Source organism: Aquarana catesbeiana, linkage group LG06 (assembly GCF_042186555.1).
Source record: "Aquarana catesbeiana isolate 2022-GZ linkage group LG06, ASM4218655v1, whole genome shotgun sequence".
Classification (NCBI taxonomy): Eukaryota; Metazoa; Chordata; class Amphibia; order Anura; family Ranidae; genus Aquarana; species Aquarana catesbeiana.
The window spans coordinates 336806364-336825185 of NC_133329.1; the positions used below are offsets into that span (position 1 = coordinate 336806364).

The 18822-nt window shown below is 40.9% G+C and overlaps 1 protein-coding gene across 2 annotated transcripts in view; it reads right to left on the reverse strand.

The window, feature by feature from the left end:
• Positions 1 to 2415: 2415 nt before the first annotated feature.
• MAP3K20 (mitogen-activated protein kinase kinase kinase 20) overlaps positions 2416 to 18822 on the reverse strand; it is a 274895-nt gene continuing 258488 nt past the window's right edge. For both annotated transcript variants that reach the window (XM_073633874.1, XM_073633876.1), the window contains exons 17-20: positions 14010 to 14126; positions 12319 to 12393; positions 8466 to 8610; positions 2416 to 3273 (exon numbers count right to left, since the gene is read on the reverse strand). In XM_073633874.1, the coding sequence (XP_073489975.1) occupies positions 2579 to 3273; positions 8466 to 8610; positions 12319 to 12393; positions 14010 to 14126 (1032 nt within the window). In that variant the 3' untranslated portion in view covers positions 2416 to 2578. The remainder of the gene's footprint in view (positions 3274 to 8465; positions 8611 to 12318; positions 12394 to 14009; positions 14127 to 18822) is intronic.

An 18822-nucleotide genomic window follows, 5' to 3' on the forward strand; every position in this document is an offset into this window, starting at 1 on the left:
TGGGTGGGTGGGTGTGTGTGTGTATATGAGGTTGTATGGGTCTGTGAGAATGTCTGTGTTGCGCTGCAATAAAATACATAATATAACTACCACAAAAAAAACAAATATAATGTACAAAATTCATATAAAGTGAAGCGTAATAAATAAATCAATAAATAAGTGATTTGGAAAATTCATGAAAGTTGATAAAAAAAAAACATTTAGAGCACATTTGTTTCATTCAGTCCTGCACTTGGTTGTTCTTTCATATCTATGAATTTTCATGAACTTCTTCAATAACCTATTGATTGATTGATTTTTTATGAACATTCATGAACTTTCCAAATCACTTATATATGGATTTATTTATTACACTTCACTTTATATAAATTTTGTACTATTATTTTGTGTAGTGCTGCTGTCATTTGTTGAAATAATGTTTAGTGATTTCTGTTATTGAAACTTTAGCACAGGATATTGTCCCCTTTTTTGTTAGTCTTTTTGTATGGCCTTGTTCACAAGGGCAATGATACCTGTAGAGCATGAACAAGCCATTTTTTTGCAGTGTCTGTAACTTCCAGGGGCTCATATCTCCTAACCGTCCTGGATTTGCTAAGACCATCCCAAGATTTGATTTAAATCCCTGTGAAATCGTGCTGAATCCTAGAGCCCAGTGCACGCTAGCGTGGACACTCTGAAAACCTACCCTGCATCTCTTGCGGTGTGTCTGGGGTACCACACACTGCTATTTGCCCCACCCTGTACAACACACTGCCGAGCGGACTGAAACCGCCTCCTCGGCACTGACATTCTCATGTGCACAGAGAGGAGGAGGGACACCGCTCTGCATGAGCTGCGTTGATGAGTTTATTACGGATGGAGACTTACAGGGGAGGGCACAGTGACTGGGATAGGGGGTGGAGGGGGGCAGATAACAGCAATGTACACGTGAAGGAGTGATTTGGCAGGGCCAATGGTATGAGGATATGTGCTGGGGGGTGCTTTTGGAGGGGGGGGGACTTGTGCTAGAAGGGGAGGGGGGTTGGATTTGAAATCCCCACCCCACCTTCTAGCACAAATCCTTTCCCCTCCCAAAGAGCCCCTATCACATATTTGCCCCCACCTTCTAGCACAAGTCCTCTCCCCTCCCAAAGCACCCCCCCATTACATTTTCACTCCACCCTACCTCCTAGCACATGTTCATTGCCCACCCAAAGTGCTCCCTCATCACATATCTGCCCACCTTCTAGCACAAGTCCACTCCCCTCTCAAAGCACCCCCAGCATATATCTGACCACCCCCACCTGCTTTCTAGCACAAGTTCTCTCCCCTCCCAAAGCACCCCCAGCATATATCTGACCACCCCCACCCGCTTTCTAGCACTAGTTCTCTCCCCTCCCAAAGCACCCCCCCAGCATATATCTGACCCCCACCCGCTTTCTAGCACAAGTTCTCTCCCCTCCCAAAACACCCCCAGCACATATCTAACCCCTCTCCACCCAGCCTTCTAGCAAAAGTTCTCTTTCTTCCCAAAGAGCCCCCAGCACATATCCAAAGCCTGGGTTTTGTTTAACCATGCCCTTTAAGCCCCTCTCACTGTGAAGCTCGATCACACCCACTTTTTGCTGCGGCGTGCATAGTTCACCGCAGGTTTTATTTCTTTATGACTACAGTGTACCCACCTTTTGATGGCTACGTCCAGCAGGATAATGCACCATGTCACAAAGCTCAAATCATGTTACCTGATCGAATTGCCCGTGTGAAACGGGCCAAAGGCAAATAGACTCTTTACTTTGTAGAGGAATTTGCTCCAGAGCTTATTAATGAGGTGAAGCTGTGCTGACTTCATTTATCCAATCATGTGCAAGCAAATTGCTGTTATTTTATTTTTTCTTCAGGAGATTGGGTATTCATTGCAAAGTGAAACTTCACTACATTCACTAAGCTATGGGGCAAATGCCCTTGCAAAGTGAACAGCCTATTTGCCTTTAGTAAATAAATCCCATTTAGCCATAACCTAAAGCAAGCCATAGATTATGTAATTTTCTTCCGTGCAACCATGGTTGTTGATGGGGGAATCCCTCCTGCTGTGCTGGTGTAGTCTGACAGCGGGAAGTTTCCCCGCCGTCACAATACAATGATCAGTGCTGATGGCTATAGTCACCAGCATTGATCGCACAAGAAAAACTCGAGAGGCTGGTTATACTGAAGTTGAGCGATGGATCGACTTCAGTACAACCAGCCTGCCCATAGATGGATCAAAATTCGTCCGGTTCCAGCTAAACTAGGCAAATTTCGATCAGTCTATGGCCAGCCTTACTGCATCCATGGGCTGTAAGGCTTCAAAAGATTTTAACATGGTTCTATCATTTTTGACACTTTTCTACCTATCTAAATATATAATGTAAATAAAGAATAAATACCAAGACCAGCACATAGGAAAGGGGATATTCTTTTATTTGCAATTTGCACTTAATAATGTGTATGCAAAAATATAAATATATATAAATTGCTATGGTGCTATTGATGTTTAAAAAAAATCCAATTAAATTAGATAAAATATTAGCATTTTTCAAATAAATAAGAGTGTAAACTGATGCTATTGACGACTACGATTAGATGCTTTGGGTCTATCTTTTTTTGACTTGATTTGTATAGGTTGCTTATGATGTTTTTTGGAATGTTCTACTTTTATCCACCCTCCATCATTATTAACCTTGTTTTCTTCTCCATTAACCTCTTCTGTGGTTGGCACGGGCATCCCTGGTATGTGTCGAGTCTGATTTTGGCCCTTTCTGTGAGGTTTATAATCATAAGTCCTTGCTTGATTTTGGGCTACTGTGTAGGATGTATAATATTTCCCATTGCTTGCTTGGGGACTCTTTCCTCCACTTCTTTGTGTGGGTGAGCTATGAGCAGAGTTTTGGTAAAAATAGTTTCTCTTTGCCCTATACCGTGCCCTCTCTCTCTCAGAGGGACTATCTGAGGCTGTACTGGAAGCACTGCTGCCTTTAGAACTATGGAGAGACATGGAGGACAAATTTGTAGTCAGTCCAATTTGGGTTGGTGATGAACTGCGTGAGTAGGTGATCGGAGTAACTTGTAACGTGGAAATCACTCTCACTCGTCTGACAGCAGCGGCATAGGTTTCCTGGTTTTGAAGGTATGGTAAAATCTGTGACAGATTATTATGGCTAGAGGACTGGGAACGAGGTAAGCCAGTTGGATGCTGAGGAGACCTGTCCATCGCCATCTGACGCATTCTTAACATGTAGATCCACTGCCCATCAACACCTGTGGAAATGGAAATATCATTAATGTCACAGTAAAGAATATGTAAACCCAACATTTCATATTCCTGATATGTGCCTGCTGTACCATGTACTTGTATGAAAAAGTATCCTGTTCTTTGTATGCTTCCTTTATGTGACATCCCTGGTGTTCCTGTCAGTCCCTCTGCTTTCTTATTAAAAACTGACCACACTTAGCAGGAGAACACACCATGGTCAGTTACCTAACTATGCTGGGAACTCAGCCTGCTCTCCTTTAATGAATAGACTTGCCCTGACCCGATGCACAGCCATTCATTGGGAAGATCTGTATTCTGCCGTTTCTTCTCCCCCCAGATCTGTGGTAGCTGAGAACAGGAGGAATGTGATAAAAAAAGAGGAAACAAGGTATTAAGACATTTTTTTGGTGAAAAAGATTTGTTAGCCAGAGGTCTGGGGAGCAAGGCACCACATCCCATAAACTGGAAAATACACATGAAATCCGGAATGGGGACTTTTATGGTGCCAGACAAAGATAATATACTACATCATGTTTTAAAATTCATATCAAATTTTATTGGATATATTAAAAAGATACTTTTGTTTTTTTGGGGTTTTTAAAAAAAAAAGAATTTGAATAAAGATCACATGCAATCTAGGTATACAGTACAGCAATAATTCCCCAACATGTTTCGCCAGAAAATGGCTTATTTAGGAGACTTATTTTACTGTACAGGATATTCACTGTAGACAAAAAGAATACACATTTAGAAACAATATAAAATGGGGCCGTATGGCCCTGTTATTTATATTTCATACATAATTAACCACTTGCCAACCAGCCGCCGCAGTTGTACTGTGGCAGAATGGCTCGGCTGGGCGAAACGACGTTATGTAACGTCGCTTCGCCCTGTGGCCACTAGGGGAGCTCGCGCCGCCTACAGAGCCGATGCGAGTGCCCGGCGGTCGTGATCACCGCCGGGCTCTCGCGATCGCTCGGTACACATGGAGAACCGGAATCTGTGTGTGTAAACACACAGTTTCCGGTTCTCTAAGGGGAGAAGTGACGGATCGTCTGTTCATACAGAGTATGAACAGCGATCTATCTCTTCCCCTACATAGTCCCATCCCCCCTTCAGTTAGAACACACTCTAGGGAACGCATTAACCCCTTGATCGCCCCCTAGTGTCCTCCCTTCCCTGCCAGTGATATTTTTACAGTAATCAATGCATTTTTATAGCACTGATCGCTGTAAAAATGCCAATGGTCCCAAAAATGTGTCAAAATTGTCCGTGTCCTCCATAATGTCGCAGTCCCAATAAAAATCACAGATCGCCGCCATTACTAGTAAAAAAAAAATTAATAATAAAAATGCCATAAAACTATCCCCTATTTTGTAGACACTATAACTTTTGCGCAAACCAATCAATATACGCTTATTGTGATTTTTTTTACCAAAAATATGTAGAAGAATACAGATCGGCCTAAACTGAGGAAAGAAATCGTTTTTTTTATATATTTTTGGGGGATCTTTATTATAGCAAAAAGTAAAAAATATTGCGTTCTTTTCAAAATTGACGCTCTTTTTTTGTTAATAGCACAAAAAATAAAAACTGCAGAGGTGATCAAATACCACCAAAAGAATGCTCTATTTCTGGGAAAATTTTTTCCCACAAATCAATTTTGTTTGGGTGCAACGTTGCATGACTGCGCAATTGTCAGTTAAAGCGACGCAGTGCCGAATCGCAAAAAGTGCTCTGGTCAGGAAGGGGGTAAAATCTTCCAGGGCTGAAGCGGTTAAATTATATTACAAAACAAAGTTACAATAAATCATCTGAAGGACTGCTCTTACCCACCAGACACCACCAGATAAGTATCTGTGAAGGGCCAAAAGATTAGCGTCAAAAGGATATCAGTGTGTCATAGGAGGATCATATCACCACAATGAAGATCTAAAAAATATCACACAATATAACACAACATTAAGGAGACCATTGTCTCCAAAGGGAGGGATTCACAATGGTCTCCATAATATTGTGTTGGATATTTTTTAGATCTTCATTGTGGTGATATGGTCCTCCTATGACACACTGATATCTTTTTGACGGTAAAGTTTTGGCCTCTATACAGATACATACTTACCCGGTGGCGTCTCTGGGATAAGAGCAGTCCTTCAGATGATTCATTGCAACTATGTTGTTACATAATTTATTATATATGAAATATAAATAACAGGGCCATACGGCCCCATTTTATATTGTTTCTAAATGTGTATTCTTTTTGTCTACAGGGAATCTCCTGTACAGTAAAATAAAAAGTCTCATGAAGAATTCATTTTTTGCCAAAACATGTCGAGCAATTATCCCTGTACTGTATACCTGGATCACATGTGATCTTTATTCAAATTCTTTTTAAAAAAATAAAACAAAAAAATCTTTTTAATGTATTCAATAACATGTGATATGAATTTTAAAACATGATGTAGTACATTATCTTTGTCTGGCACCCTAAAAGTCCCCATTTGGTATTTCATATGTATTCGCAGTTTTTTTTATATGTATACACAAAAGGTTTTGCCTTTCATTTCTATTTTTAAACTAAATGGGTTGTTTTTACAAGGTGAGGATTTACAATCACGTTAGGGTAAGATTACTGGTTTTATTTGAATTTAAAGACAAAATTCCTGTCCCATGATGCCTTTGCCAGCTCAGATGCAAGCTGTAGATGCAAGCTACTGGTCTGAAATTGCTGGTAATATAACACAATATGTTAAGTTCTGTCAAACGTTGGGGAGTTTTTCCTGTATTTGTTACTCTATCAACAACACTTTTGTGAATGCCTTTATTATATTCGAATTATTAGCCCATTATAAAAACTATACATGAAATACAAGAGAGTAATAGCTACATATTTGTAAAAGTTGATATTTGTTTTTTTAGATAAACATTTTTCTAGATATAGTGGTGTTGTGGGTCTGTCTATAAATCAACTGGTGAATCTAGTAAGACCTGCAGTTCAGGGGAATCAACTGAATGAAGAAGAGGCTCCTGTACAAAACTGCCAGGGATGCCTGCACCACTTATTTAAATAATATAATTATTAAGTCACGCTTTTTCAAACTTCTATAAGTTCTGGTCTAGAAGTGAAGATTTACTATGCCCAAGCAGCATCTATGATCTGGCTGCTTTTCACATTTTACTTAACCTCTTTGTTAATCACATGTACTACCTTCAACAATCAATCTGCATATTTCACAGCAGCATCTCTCTCTTGTTCCCATGGGTACCAGGTGTAGATGACCTGATTAGCAATTATAAAGCTTCCCATAGACATGAGATGACATTTGCCCAATCTAGTCTTTTTTCAACCAGAAGAATGGGAGAAACTGCCCCAAAATAGGTGTGCCAAGCTTGTAGCATCATACTCAAAAATACTTGAGACTGTAATTGGTGACAAAGGTGCTTCAACAAAGTATTGAGCAAAGACTGTGAATACTTATGTACTTTTTTTTTTGTTTTTTATTTTGAATAAATTTGAGAAGATTTCAAGCAAACTTCTTTCACGTTGTCATTATGAGGTATTGTTTGTAGAATTTTGAGGAAAATAATGAATTTAATCCATTTTGGAATAAGGCTATAACATAACAAAATGTGGAAAAGGTGAGGCGCTGTTAATACTTTCCGGATGCGCTGTATAAGAAAATGATGGTGACACAGGATCCAATGTGTGGTGGCAGATTACGGTAGGCAACGCTGGGTTTGCTGGATGTGTGAGCATGTGTTTTTAGAATAATCAAGGAAACCAAGTAAGAGGGGAAAGAAGAAATATTATAGCGGCTTGAATTTCCTCTTTAGCATAACATAATTTTATTTCTAATGAAGCTAAATACACCGCATCCAGGATGTCATTTATAATTAACACAAGTAACTCTGAACTCACAAAAGAAATTATACTCTTCAGAAGTTTGGAGTGCATTGTTTTAACTTTCAGGGAGCAACAGTGCCACTTGGTGGTATATCCGTTCTCTCAGCTCTGTTCACTGGTATATGTTTCAGTTCACAACGTACCCTCAGCTTTTGAAATGCTAAGATAGATGAATGATAATTTTTCTTGTATTGTCTACATTCTTTACATTTTTAAATACATTATGTGTTGCATAATGCTATTAAGTGTATGTATTGAGAACAAAGAACACCAGTAACCTTACTCAATAAAGAAGCAGCTCTTTATTGGAGAAGAGACATCCTATGTTTCTTCTCCAATAAGGCACGCTATCCTGCCTGCTCACAGTCTTCTACTGAATGCACACTGAGGTGTGCATGTATTTGACTATGCAAGAATAACCAGTTCCCGTATATATATATATATATATATATATATACACACACACACACACACACACACACACACACACACAGGATCACATCTCATGCCCCACTGGCCAATCAATAGGCCAAAAGCCTGTCCCCCGGGGGAAGAGGACAGCGGCCAGCAAGGGATGTAACCATTGTGTCACTGGAAGGTGGAGGTATCTTGTAGAGTTTAGTTCCGCTATAAATGGTCAGTCAATTCCAAACTGATATTTCGGTTAAGGAAAGAAACATCTGAGCTAGATTATTATACACTTCTTACATCTCCCAAGGGTAGGATTTCGCTGCTGGAATAGCTCCACCATCGCCCACCACAGAGTTTTACTCCTTTTGTTCAACATAGCGAGAGTTTAAATCCTACTGCTACAATCTCTATAATGTAACATGAATGAAAAATCCAGCAGGGAGGGGAGACCCCTCATAGGATAACCTCAGGTGGAGGAAACTCAGAAGTCCTAAGATGTATAAGAAGCTAGTGAGTGATTCATTACGATCCATCTAGAGCAGAAATATCAGTTCTGGGTATATCAGCATCTATAATATTAAGGATATTTGCCAATAGGAGCTGAGGTTTTTGCAATATGACCAAATGTAAGGTCAAGTCCTCAACTTACATGTGCTGGACGAGGCCTGGAGATAATAGAACACTGAGCACTCTATAAATAATAGTTGGCTCTGGAAATAGGCACCAGCCTGTAACAATCACGTACACTATAAATGGTTCTGGTTTATTACTCCCATCTAAAACTGGGATTTCAAGGATTTACTACATGGCTGCCTTAATTAAACAGCAAAGCATTTAATACAATGATGTGGTGCTCATTCTGTGAAATTCTGGGAATCTTACTAGAATCATTGCTGGGCTTGCTCTCGGAGTTCAGCAGTGGCTGCTTTATTGCTAGTTGGATCGACTTCACTGCGTCCTGCTTTTTCATCTTGTTCCAGTGAATTTTATGAATGTGTTTGGTAAATTTAGGAGTTCTGACATCACTCTGTTGGACAAAAAGAAAAAAACAAACAGCTCTATAAACACTCTGCATATAAATTAACCAAAACACAACAGAAGAAGAAAATAGATACAAAGATATTGGCAAAGAGATCTTTATTAGAGGGTGCTGGGCCAGCTGGCTGCAGTCTCCCCATCACTGATTACTATGCTGCCAGTTACAGTTTTCCACATTGTCTCCTAAATGTCTGGAAGAGTCTTTCTTGTATACTATAACAGCAGAACAAAAATGGATTTACACTGATGCCACCTCTTGGCAAACTCAAAATATGTAAACTTCAAGTTTTAAAGGGAAACTATATGATTCACATGCTAGGTGACGTAACAGGTTCGTCTTAGAGGGGTCAGCATAGACAGGCCAAGCTCCCCTTTCTATGCAGAGAACGGCACTTCTAAGTGCATTTTGTCAGCAATTTTTTTTTTTAAAGGCAACGGTAAAAAAAACACTTCCAGGATTACAGAGTAAACAGGCTCATCATTGTATGAAGTCCTCCTGAGAAGGTATTTCCTGTCACTGTGCCGGCCAGCAGCTGCAGGAACCGAGGGTCTGGAGGAACAAGATGGCTGCCACATTTCCTGAAACCACCATGGAACACAGGGGGCGGAAGTGACATCAGGAAGGGGCGGTGGCTAGTTTCGGAGCATGCTCAAGGGCTACTTCTTGAGGTTTTGAAGGTGAAGCCTTTGCGCATGCTCCAAAACTAGTAACCGCCCCTTGCTGATGTCACTTCTGCCCCCTGTGTTCAGGAAGTGCGACAGCCATCTTGCTCCTCCAGACCCTCGGTTCCTGCAGCTGCTGGCCGGAACAGTGACAGGGAATACCATCTCAGGAGGACTTCATACAGTGATGAGCCTGTTTACTCTGTAATCCTGTAAGTGTTTTTAACCATTGCCTTTAATACAATTGCTGACATACTGCACTTAGAAGTGCCTTTCTCTGCATATCTTTGTCTATCCAGAGCCTGCTTCCCTTCTGTAAGTGATGCTCGAGTGCTTGTCAGCTTGCTATCCTGCTACCTTGGATGATCCTGAATGTATATAGCAACTGGAGAGGAGAACCCTTGTAGGAGAAGGGCTCCTACTTACTATTCTCCATGAACTCACCTTCCTGCCTCCCATACCTGCGGAAAGGGCACCCTTAAATTCCTATGAAAGCTTCAAACTTCTGAAGCCTTGAAAGGTTTGGCCACTGGCTTCTCAAGTACCCTAACTAAATTAGCAGGAAGCAGGGAGTGTGCAATGTGTTCCCCAGTTTGGAAGCTGAATGCAAATTCTGAGTTGATGTTATGTCAAGGTCGCAAAAGATCATTAGGTGGCCAAAAAGCGCTACCCGCCCCACCACTGCCCTTATTAAACTATGTTTCTATATAGTCTGCCATATATAAAAGTCCTTTTACCTATGATTAGAGCAATTTTCTATAACAAATAGTTGATGAAATATTTGTATTATAAAAACAAGTGGTATATAAGCATGCACCGTATTAATTTAAATCATGGGTGCTCAACCTGTGGCCCTCCAGTTGTTGCGGAATTACAAGTCCCATGAGGCATTGCAAGGCTGACAGGTAGAAGCATGACTGCCAAAGGCAGGGGTGTGATGGGACTTGTAGTTCCACAACAGCTGGAGAGCTACAGGTTGAGCACCCGTGATTGAAACTTTGCATTGTCTATGGACCTCTGTACAGGCTAGAGATGGATCTACATATAAACAATACAACATGCTGTCTGTAATACCACATTCTGGTTTGTACATGCTCAGTAGTAATTGTAAAACATGGATTTGAACCAAAAAAGTGGAGCCTTTACAGATGGGAATTACCATCAATTATGCAAGAGGCAAATGCTGCACAAAACTGACATTATATAACTAACAACTTTATAGGTTGTTGCATGATAAATAAGACTGAAAGACCTTGGAGATCATATCAATTTGCGTAGCCCAGGCTATAGGAAACAAACCCACTCACCCCACATGTGAGCAACTAATACCTCTGCCCGCTGTGGGTTAGATAGAATGCACACTTCAGTAAACTTGATGGAACTTCTGACTTCTAGTCCTATATATCCTACATAGCATCAAAGGCTTGCTGACTGCTATCCCTTGTTGGGTGGAATTTCTAATAAGGCACAGGTATAATGAGCAGTATGCAGGGTGCTCATTTGTGCAGATATGTTTTTATCAGGACAGAAATAACACGGCCAACTTATTCTAATAGTTTAGTGTCAGCAACCTTTCCCACAGTATATGTCATATTCACAAACATGCCAGTGAGCACACTGTAGTCTTCATTTGTTTTAGTTCTTGCATTCATACCTGTACTGCTAATGGCAAGTTAAATTAATTAATTATAATGTATGCACTTCAGATCTCAAAATGGCCCAAAGCATGCACTTCAGACCTCAAATCCACCCCAATACATGCATTTCAGACCTCAGATCAGTCCCAATGCATACATTTCAGATCTCAGTTAAGCCCCAGTGCATGCATTTCAGATCTCAGTTCAGCACCAATGCATGCATTTCAGACTTCAGATCAGCCACAATGCATGCACTTAAAGAGGTTATAAAGCCTAAACATTTTTTAACCTTAACCTCTTCACGCCGACCACCTCCCGGCCCTTTAAGAGCCTAAAAGCTGGGAGGTGGAGGCGGACATTCGGGTCACGTGACCACTGCAATTGGCTGTCACAGTGGTCACATGATCTGAAAAAGCTCCCGATCACAAGTATGCATCGGGAGCTTTCCGGTACCTGCCAGCTACCATGCTGGGAGCGCACAGAGGGCACCTTCTCAGCATGGTAAGTGGTTTTAACAGGGCTGCATATGTGCGGACACTCAGCGTTAAGACCCACCCGCCGAGCGCCCACATATATGCATGTGGCCAGTGTCAAAGGGTTAATGCATCCCTTGCATTAAGGTAAAAAAAATGTTTAGGTAGTATTATTCCCCCTCACCCCTCCTTATATTTACCTGAGCCCTCATCCAGCGCTGTGAGCTCTCTACCCTCACTTCCTGGCTTTACAGGCTTTGCTAAGGTAGCGAAAGCCATTGGCTGTCAATCAAAGGCAGTGATGAGGGATCGGGGGCAGGGGTGAGCCTTGTTGTCTGTGTCTATAGACTCAGATAGTGAGGCTCAGAAGTGAGCCTGCACAAGTGCCCAAGAAGGGCTGGCGGGGGGACCCGAGAAGAGAAGGTTCAAGGCCGTGCTGCACAATTGCATAATTCCATTACACAGAGCAGGTAATTATAAACCTGTTTGGGTTTTTAAATTTAGCATTTACAATCACTGTAAGATCTCAGTTTAGCCCCAATGCATGCACTTTAGACCTCAGATCAGCCCCAATGCATGCACTTCGCATTTCAGTTCAGCCCCCACGCATGCACGTCACATCTCAGTTCAGCCCTAATGCATGCACTTCACATCTCAGTTAGGTACCAATGCATGCACTTCACATCTCAGTTAGGTACCAATGCATGCACTTCACATCTCAGTTAGGTACCAATGCATGCACTTCACATCTTAGTTAGGTACCAATGCATGCACTTCACATCTCAGTTAGGTACCAATGCATGCACTTCACATATCAGTTCAGCCCCAATGCATGCACTTCACATCTCAGTTCAGCACCAATGTACGCACTTCACATCTCAGTTCCCAAGCCCAGTATCTTTATTGTATATACTAGACAATTACCTCATAGGTCACAGTGCACTCCACTGACTCATCTTCAGCTATCCCAACAATCCATTTCTCCATTACAAATGGCGGCTGCAGGGAAAATAAACAAATTAGGTGTAAAGAAAATAATAGCACATACGTAAAATGTGTTTTAATTATCTAACTAAAAGTGACACTATAAACTTTTTTTTACGATCAGGTTGGTATAAATATTCATATCATAGCAGGATATGCTAAGCCATCACTTCGAAAGCGAAATTTTTCATCCGATTTTCGGATCGTGTGTACGGCCCATTAAACCAGGGATCTCCAAACTATGGCCCTCCAGCTATTGCAGAACTACACTTCCCATGAGGCATTTAAAACTCTGACATTCACAGACATGACTAGACATGGTGAGAATTGTAGCTCCTGAAGAACTGGAGGGCCATAGTTTGGAGACCCCTACATTAGACTATGGGTAATTGTAATCTCCACCTTAAGATTTGCCCACCTGTTGCCAGTCACATCATTTGAAGCCACACTGAAATGAATGTGCTACTAATATGTAGTTACTCAGCAGGAAGAGATTAATATGACTTGCGTAGCCCTCACTATTCCTCTTTCTTGAGGCAAGTGGACCAAGTTGTGGGGACTGGATGAAAGCAATATCCTCTCTACTTGGCTGAGACTTTGCAATTATTAAGTTAAGAGGCCAAGAAGTACTAGAAAAGCAGACTCAATTATGAAAGAAGCTGGTCCTGCTATGGCCCCATTATTCCACTGCTGTGGTTATTTTTTTTAATACAAGTAGCTGTGCACAAAGGAACTCTCAACACTTGAGGGAGAGACCAGGAGGGAGAAAGATAGAGTTACATAGACAGGGACAAGGCAGCCTTGTAAGTGAAAAAAGCTGGACAGTCAGGGACTTCAAGCTAAACTCTGGTAGGTCAATAAATATAAGCTCTGAATAAGGTAAGTATTCCTTTACTCTCCCATCCAGACTAAACAAGCATTTAACCTTTACTATCTGGGGAAAGGGGGAGAAAACAAGGCACGAAATACTTGAATTTAATGGCTCGCCTGAGTTTTGACTTTAAATGCTGTGTAAGTGCCCCACAGGCAAGAATTTATTTTGTACTTTGCTTTTTTTTGTCTGCAAGAAGCTGCCTATGTTGCTTTTATCCTAGAAGTGCAAAACTGCTGTGTGGACTCCAGCTGTCTATACAAAAAAGCAGTGGCCGCTTACTCCAAGAAATAGTTGAAGCTAGGCAGCTATCATCACAATATGCCACAGAAAGACTGAAATAATAATTAAAATATGGTACAGCAAGAATGGAAAAATGGGAAAGATGTATTACATTTTTTTTTTAAGGTCAGTCACCAAACTAATGATGGCGCTCATTGGAAATATATTTCCCTCTTTAATATGTTCACCATTTTATCAATTCAGTACTGCAATGCAGCCTATGCAGCAGGCACATACTGTAGCTATGCAAATGAAACAAGGCGTAAGAGTTTTTATAGCACACAGAGGCTCCAGTCATTTTTAGTTATGACACTTTCATGCTTTTTTCAAAGAATAAAATAATTAGAATTTTAACATATTGTTATACTGTACAATACGCTAAGTGTATTGTGTTAAAAAAAAAGAATAGAAAATGGGATTACAGAAAATGTGTTATAAGCTCAGTGGGGATAATGTGCTGGCTTTTAACATCACTTACTTTAGTCATCCTCAGCACCTCAGATTCTGCCTGACGTCTGCTGAATGTCACGTCCTTTATGTACGTTATAGCAATTTCATCTCCATCTAACTCAATGTACATTTTCCATTTGCAGTCCTGAGATTAAGAGAGACCATTTTAATTTGGAAACAAGAAAATTGCATCTTTTATTTCTCAATAGCCTTCTATATATAGAGCTAACACAATGAAAGACAGAAAGACACAAGGCTTACTACATTTAGCGCCTGTAATGGATTGTACTATTGTGTTATATCAGTTACAGAAAAGATTCTTTGTATTAATTGGCTATAACTGGCCACATGCTGATATGACCTGACCAGGAATAACTTAAGGGGCCATATTCATAAAAATGGATAGTGTATTGAAAGTGAAATGTTACCCAGCAGCTGCCCTAGCTACTGAGCTACCCACAGAAGGTATAACAGTAAGTGCCCCTGGTTGCCGGCAGCAATTTACAACATATGCAAATTAGGATTTTAGACTATAATCCTCATTTGTAGTGTGTCACATGTGCAGCAAATGCACCCTTAGGCAATGATACCATATCAAATGTTGCTGCTCTCTCTAGTAACCAATGGTGAACGAGTGAAAATATCAATCACTCACCACGTGAAAACAGGCACTTAATAAAAGCCAGTAAATATAATATTGACCAAGGTACACTATATGGCCAAAACTTTGTGGACACCTGACTACTATTGGAGATGAACTTGGATGTCCTCCAAACTCAACTCTATCTAAACTTCCACTTTGCGATCCTTTGAGGTCCAATCAGCTGCGGGCTGTGTCAATACCATCCCCGCAGCATCCCCTCCCCCCCCCCCCCGCAATTGTTGGGATGCCAGTGATATCAGAGCCCTTATAAGGACAAATGCCTATATTTAGTCAACGGCATTTAATTATTTAGTCAATGACATTGACTAAATATGGGTATGTGTCCATATAAGGTAACCAACATCACCAGCATCATTACCCCTTTGTTTACATATGCTGCAAAGTGGCAAATGACGTGGCCCACTGCTGATTGGACTTATAAAGAGTGCAAAGTGGAAGTTTGGATAGAGATGAGTTCAGAAGACACCTGAGCTTGTCTCTACTGACCATCACATCTATACGAGTTCGCTGGACATTCCAAAATCATAACCATTAATATGGAACTGGCTCAAGCTTTCCAGTTATAACAATCTCCATTGTTTTGGGAAAGCTTTAAGCACATTTAGGCAAAAAGCATCAGTGAAATATTGACATTCCAAGCCACTTGAGATCTTCCAACAAACTCGTCAGACCAAGTCTTTATGAACCTGGCACAACTGTCTAAATGTATGCTGTAGCATTAACAGTACCCTTCACTGGAAATACCTGAGCTCAACAACTTTGTTTGGTATTTTGGCCATAAAGTGTATAAATAAGGTAAATGTTCTGAAGGAATGGAATTCATATTAAAGACTGAGCAATCCAGATATTAAATCAATGGCAATAAATGTGTCTTGATTGGGTGATTATGCTTTATGGTAACCTTTTTTTCTTAAGATATTTTTTATTGAAAAATGTTTTTAACAAGATTCAAATTAAGTTGCTAAGTTCAGAAAAGATAATAACAAAAAAGGTATGTGTTTAGCAGAATAGACAAGATCATTTTTTTATCCCAGAGGTATCATGAACAGTCTGAGTTAGACTTTATTAGAGGAGCACGTCTGTACTGGGTGGCGAGAGAGCAGGGCACAATAAGTTCCATATCCCCGATTCCCATAAGAGGCCGGTCTACTGGACAGGTGTGGGATAAACTGAATACCATAGGTTTGCTATGGTGAGTCTGGGTATTTATTCAGGTAGGAGAATGTGACCTGGAGGGGTGGGGTGGGGTGGACTACAGGATAGGGTACAAAAGAAGAGGAAGGGGAAGGAGCTAGCAGGGATTTCTGGTAGTATAGGTGGCTTTATGGGATGTTAAGGGTGTGTTGTTTTGGAAGATTAGAATGGAAGGTGGAAAGGGCTGAGGAGGCGGTCTGGGTGGGAAAAGGGGTTATGGTGGAGGCTCCGGCAGGGTGGGGGACCAACTTTACCCAGACATGTTTTCATGAGGGAAAAGTGTCAGTCTCCTGATTTATTGGCTGTAAACCAAACAGTATTGTCAGGTATATGTTGGACATTGTCAAACAGTGTTTGACGATTAGTCGGGTTTTGACAAGCTAAAGAGGAGGGGGGCACGTTATAAGTTGGTGTGCGGTTGTATATTTATAGAGAAACCACCTGGTCCAGGTTTGAAAAAAGTGGGCAATGTTATCTTGGCTAAAGTGAATTAGCTCTTTCATGGTGGCAATCAAGTTGATCCAGGAAAACCAGACTGGAATGGTTGGCGGATATTATGATTTCCATAGTCCCGGAATTAGGGATTTAGCTGCATTCAGCAAGTGTGGTGAACATACTTTGGATATGTAGCAACATCTCTGGATGGCAGAAAAGCAGCAAACTGATCATTCACCAGTTTATAAATGTGCTACTAGGTGTTCAAGAAATATTATTCAATAAACATATAACAGTAATGAATTGGGGTAATTTCTTTAGATACAAAATGTTCAGTCTAAACAACACTGACAATGGAGTCTGAAGAGCTCACACCAACAAAAGCAGGACCAGACTGGTAGTCTGACAATTCTGGGATTTCTGTCTGATAGCATTTTTAGGCTGGTGTGAACTTATGAGGACAGCTTTAAGCAAGCCTGTTTGTTAAAATAGTTAAAGTATAACTAAAGGCAAAACTTTTTTTTTAGTTTTGGACAGAGTGGGGATGGATTAGAACACCTGTCAGTTTTTATTGCTGTCTGTGCCCCCGTTACGGAGATTCCCCCTCTCTATTTGTCCTGTTTACCGTTATCATTGAAAGTGAAAGTAAAGGAAAAATCCCAAATTGGGTTGTTCCCAGAAAAATAAGAGAGGGGAAATCTTCCAATGGGGACACTAGTTCTGGTGACCTGGGGGTCCCCAAGAGATGGCTTTAATTAGCAGGGATTTCCTGTCACTTTCTGTTTGGCTATGGGACAGGAAGTGAAGGTAAATCTCCTCAATGGGACACAGATGGCACTCTATCCAAAAGGAAAAAAAAAAGTTTTCTCCATAGTTCTACTTCAATGATAAACATTTTACATTCAGATCATATGGCAGTACTAAGACAGGTGGCTTTACCATGAACATGACCAATGATATGTTAAAAAAAACACCACTTCCACCCCGAAGTATTTACCCCCTTAATGACCAGGCCATTTTTTTGCAATACAGCACTGCGTCGCTTTAACTGACAATTGCGCGGTTGTGCGACGTTGTACCCAAACAAAATTTATGTCCTTTTTTCACACAAATAGAGCTTTCTTTTAGTGGCATTTGATCACCTCTTTTTGTGCTATGAACAAAAAAACACAGACAATTTTGAAAAAAAAAAGCATCAATATTTTTTACCTTTTGCTATAATAAATACCTCCCCCCCAACAAAATTTAAAAAAAAATAAAAATTCTTCATCAGTTTAGGCCAATATGTATTCTACATATTTTTGGTAAAAAAAATCGCAATAAGCTGCTAATGTTGATTGGTTTGCACAAAAGTTATAGCGTCTACAAAATAAGGGATAGATTCATGGCATTTTTATTATTATTTTTTTTTACTAGTAATGGCAGTGATCAGCGATTTTTAGCAGAACTGCGACAGATCGAACACTTTTGACACTTTTTGAGACCAGTGACATTTATACAGCGATCGGTGCTATAAAAATGCACTGATTACTGTATAAATAACCTTGACAGGGAAGGGGTTAACACTAGGGGGCGATCAAGGGGTTAAATGTGTTCCCTGGGAAGTGTTTCTAACTGTGGGGGGATGGGACTGACTGGGAGTACAGAGAGATCGCTGTTCGGAATCACTAGGAACAGACAATCTCTTTCTACTCCTCTGACAGAACGGGGATCTGCTTTGTTTACACTGGCAGATCCCTGTTCTAGTTCTCTGTGGAGTGATCGCGGGTGGGCGGCGGGCGCATCCACTGTATCTATTACAGGACGCGCTGTACCGGTACGGAAGTACGCACAATAGAGCCACCCTGCCACAGTATAACTGCGGAGGCTGGTCGGCAAGTGGTTAATTTAAAAGAAATCTAAGTATCCTTTTTCCTAATCAATATACAGCTGTCACATGACCCAGCTCTTTCCCAGCCTGTCTGTAGGGAAACAGTGGCAGGAGGAGCTTCTATCATCCTTTAATATCAATAAATTGTTTTAAATTGTCATACAAATATATAGTTGAAATGCAATCTTTATTATTTTTACCAATACATGGTGTGGGCAGATTTCTGCCAGTCGCAGGCTGTGTCACGCCCCTCCAGCCTGTGTCTTAGAATAAGAGGGAGGTGAAGCCTCTATCAATCAAGATGTAATATCCCATCCCCATTGTGTTTAGCTAGTTAGTGGACATGGAGGAGACAGGAGGGGTGGGCTGTCATTTATCACTGTGTGTATTTATCACCAACATGTGTGACTCTATAGCAGCTATTCTCAACCAGGGTTCCGTGGAACCCTGGGGTTCCTCCAGAGGTTGCTAGGGGTTCCTCGAGCTGTGGCTGATGAACCACCTCTTTGATGGTGCCTACAGAGTTCAAGGTTCACCATCACTTAGCAAAGCCAGCAGCATGACACAAAACATCTTTTTAGCTGTCTTTAACCGGTTCAATACCGGGCATTTTCACCCCCTTCCTTCCCAGACCAATTTTTAGTTTTCAACGCTGTCGCATTTTAAACGACAATTGTG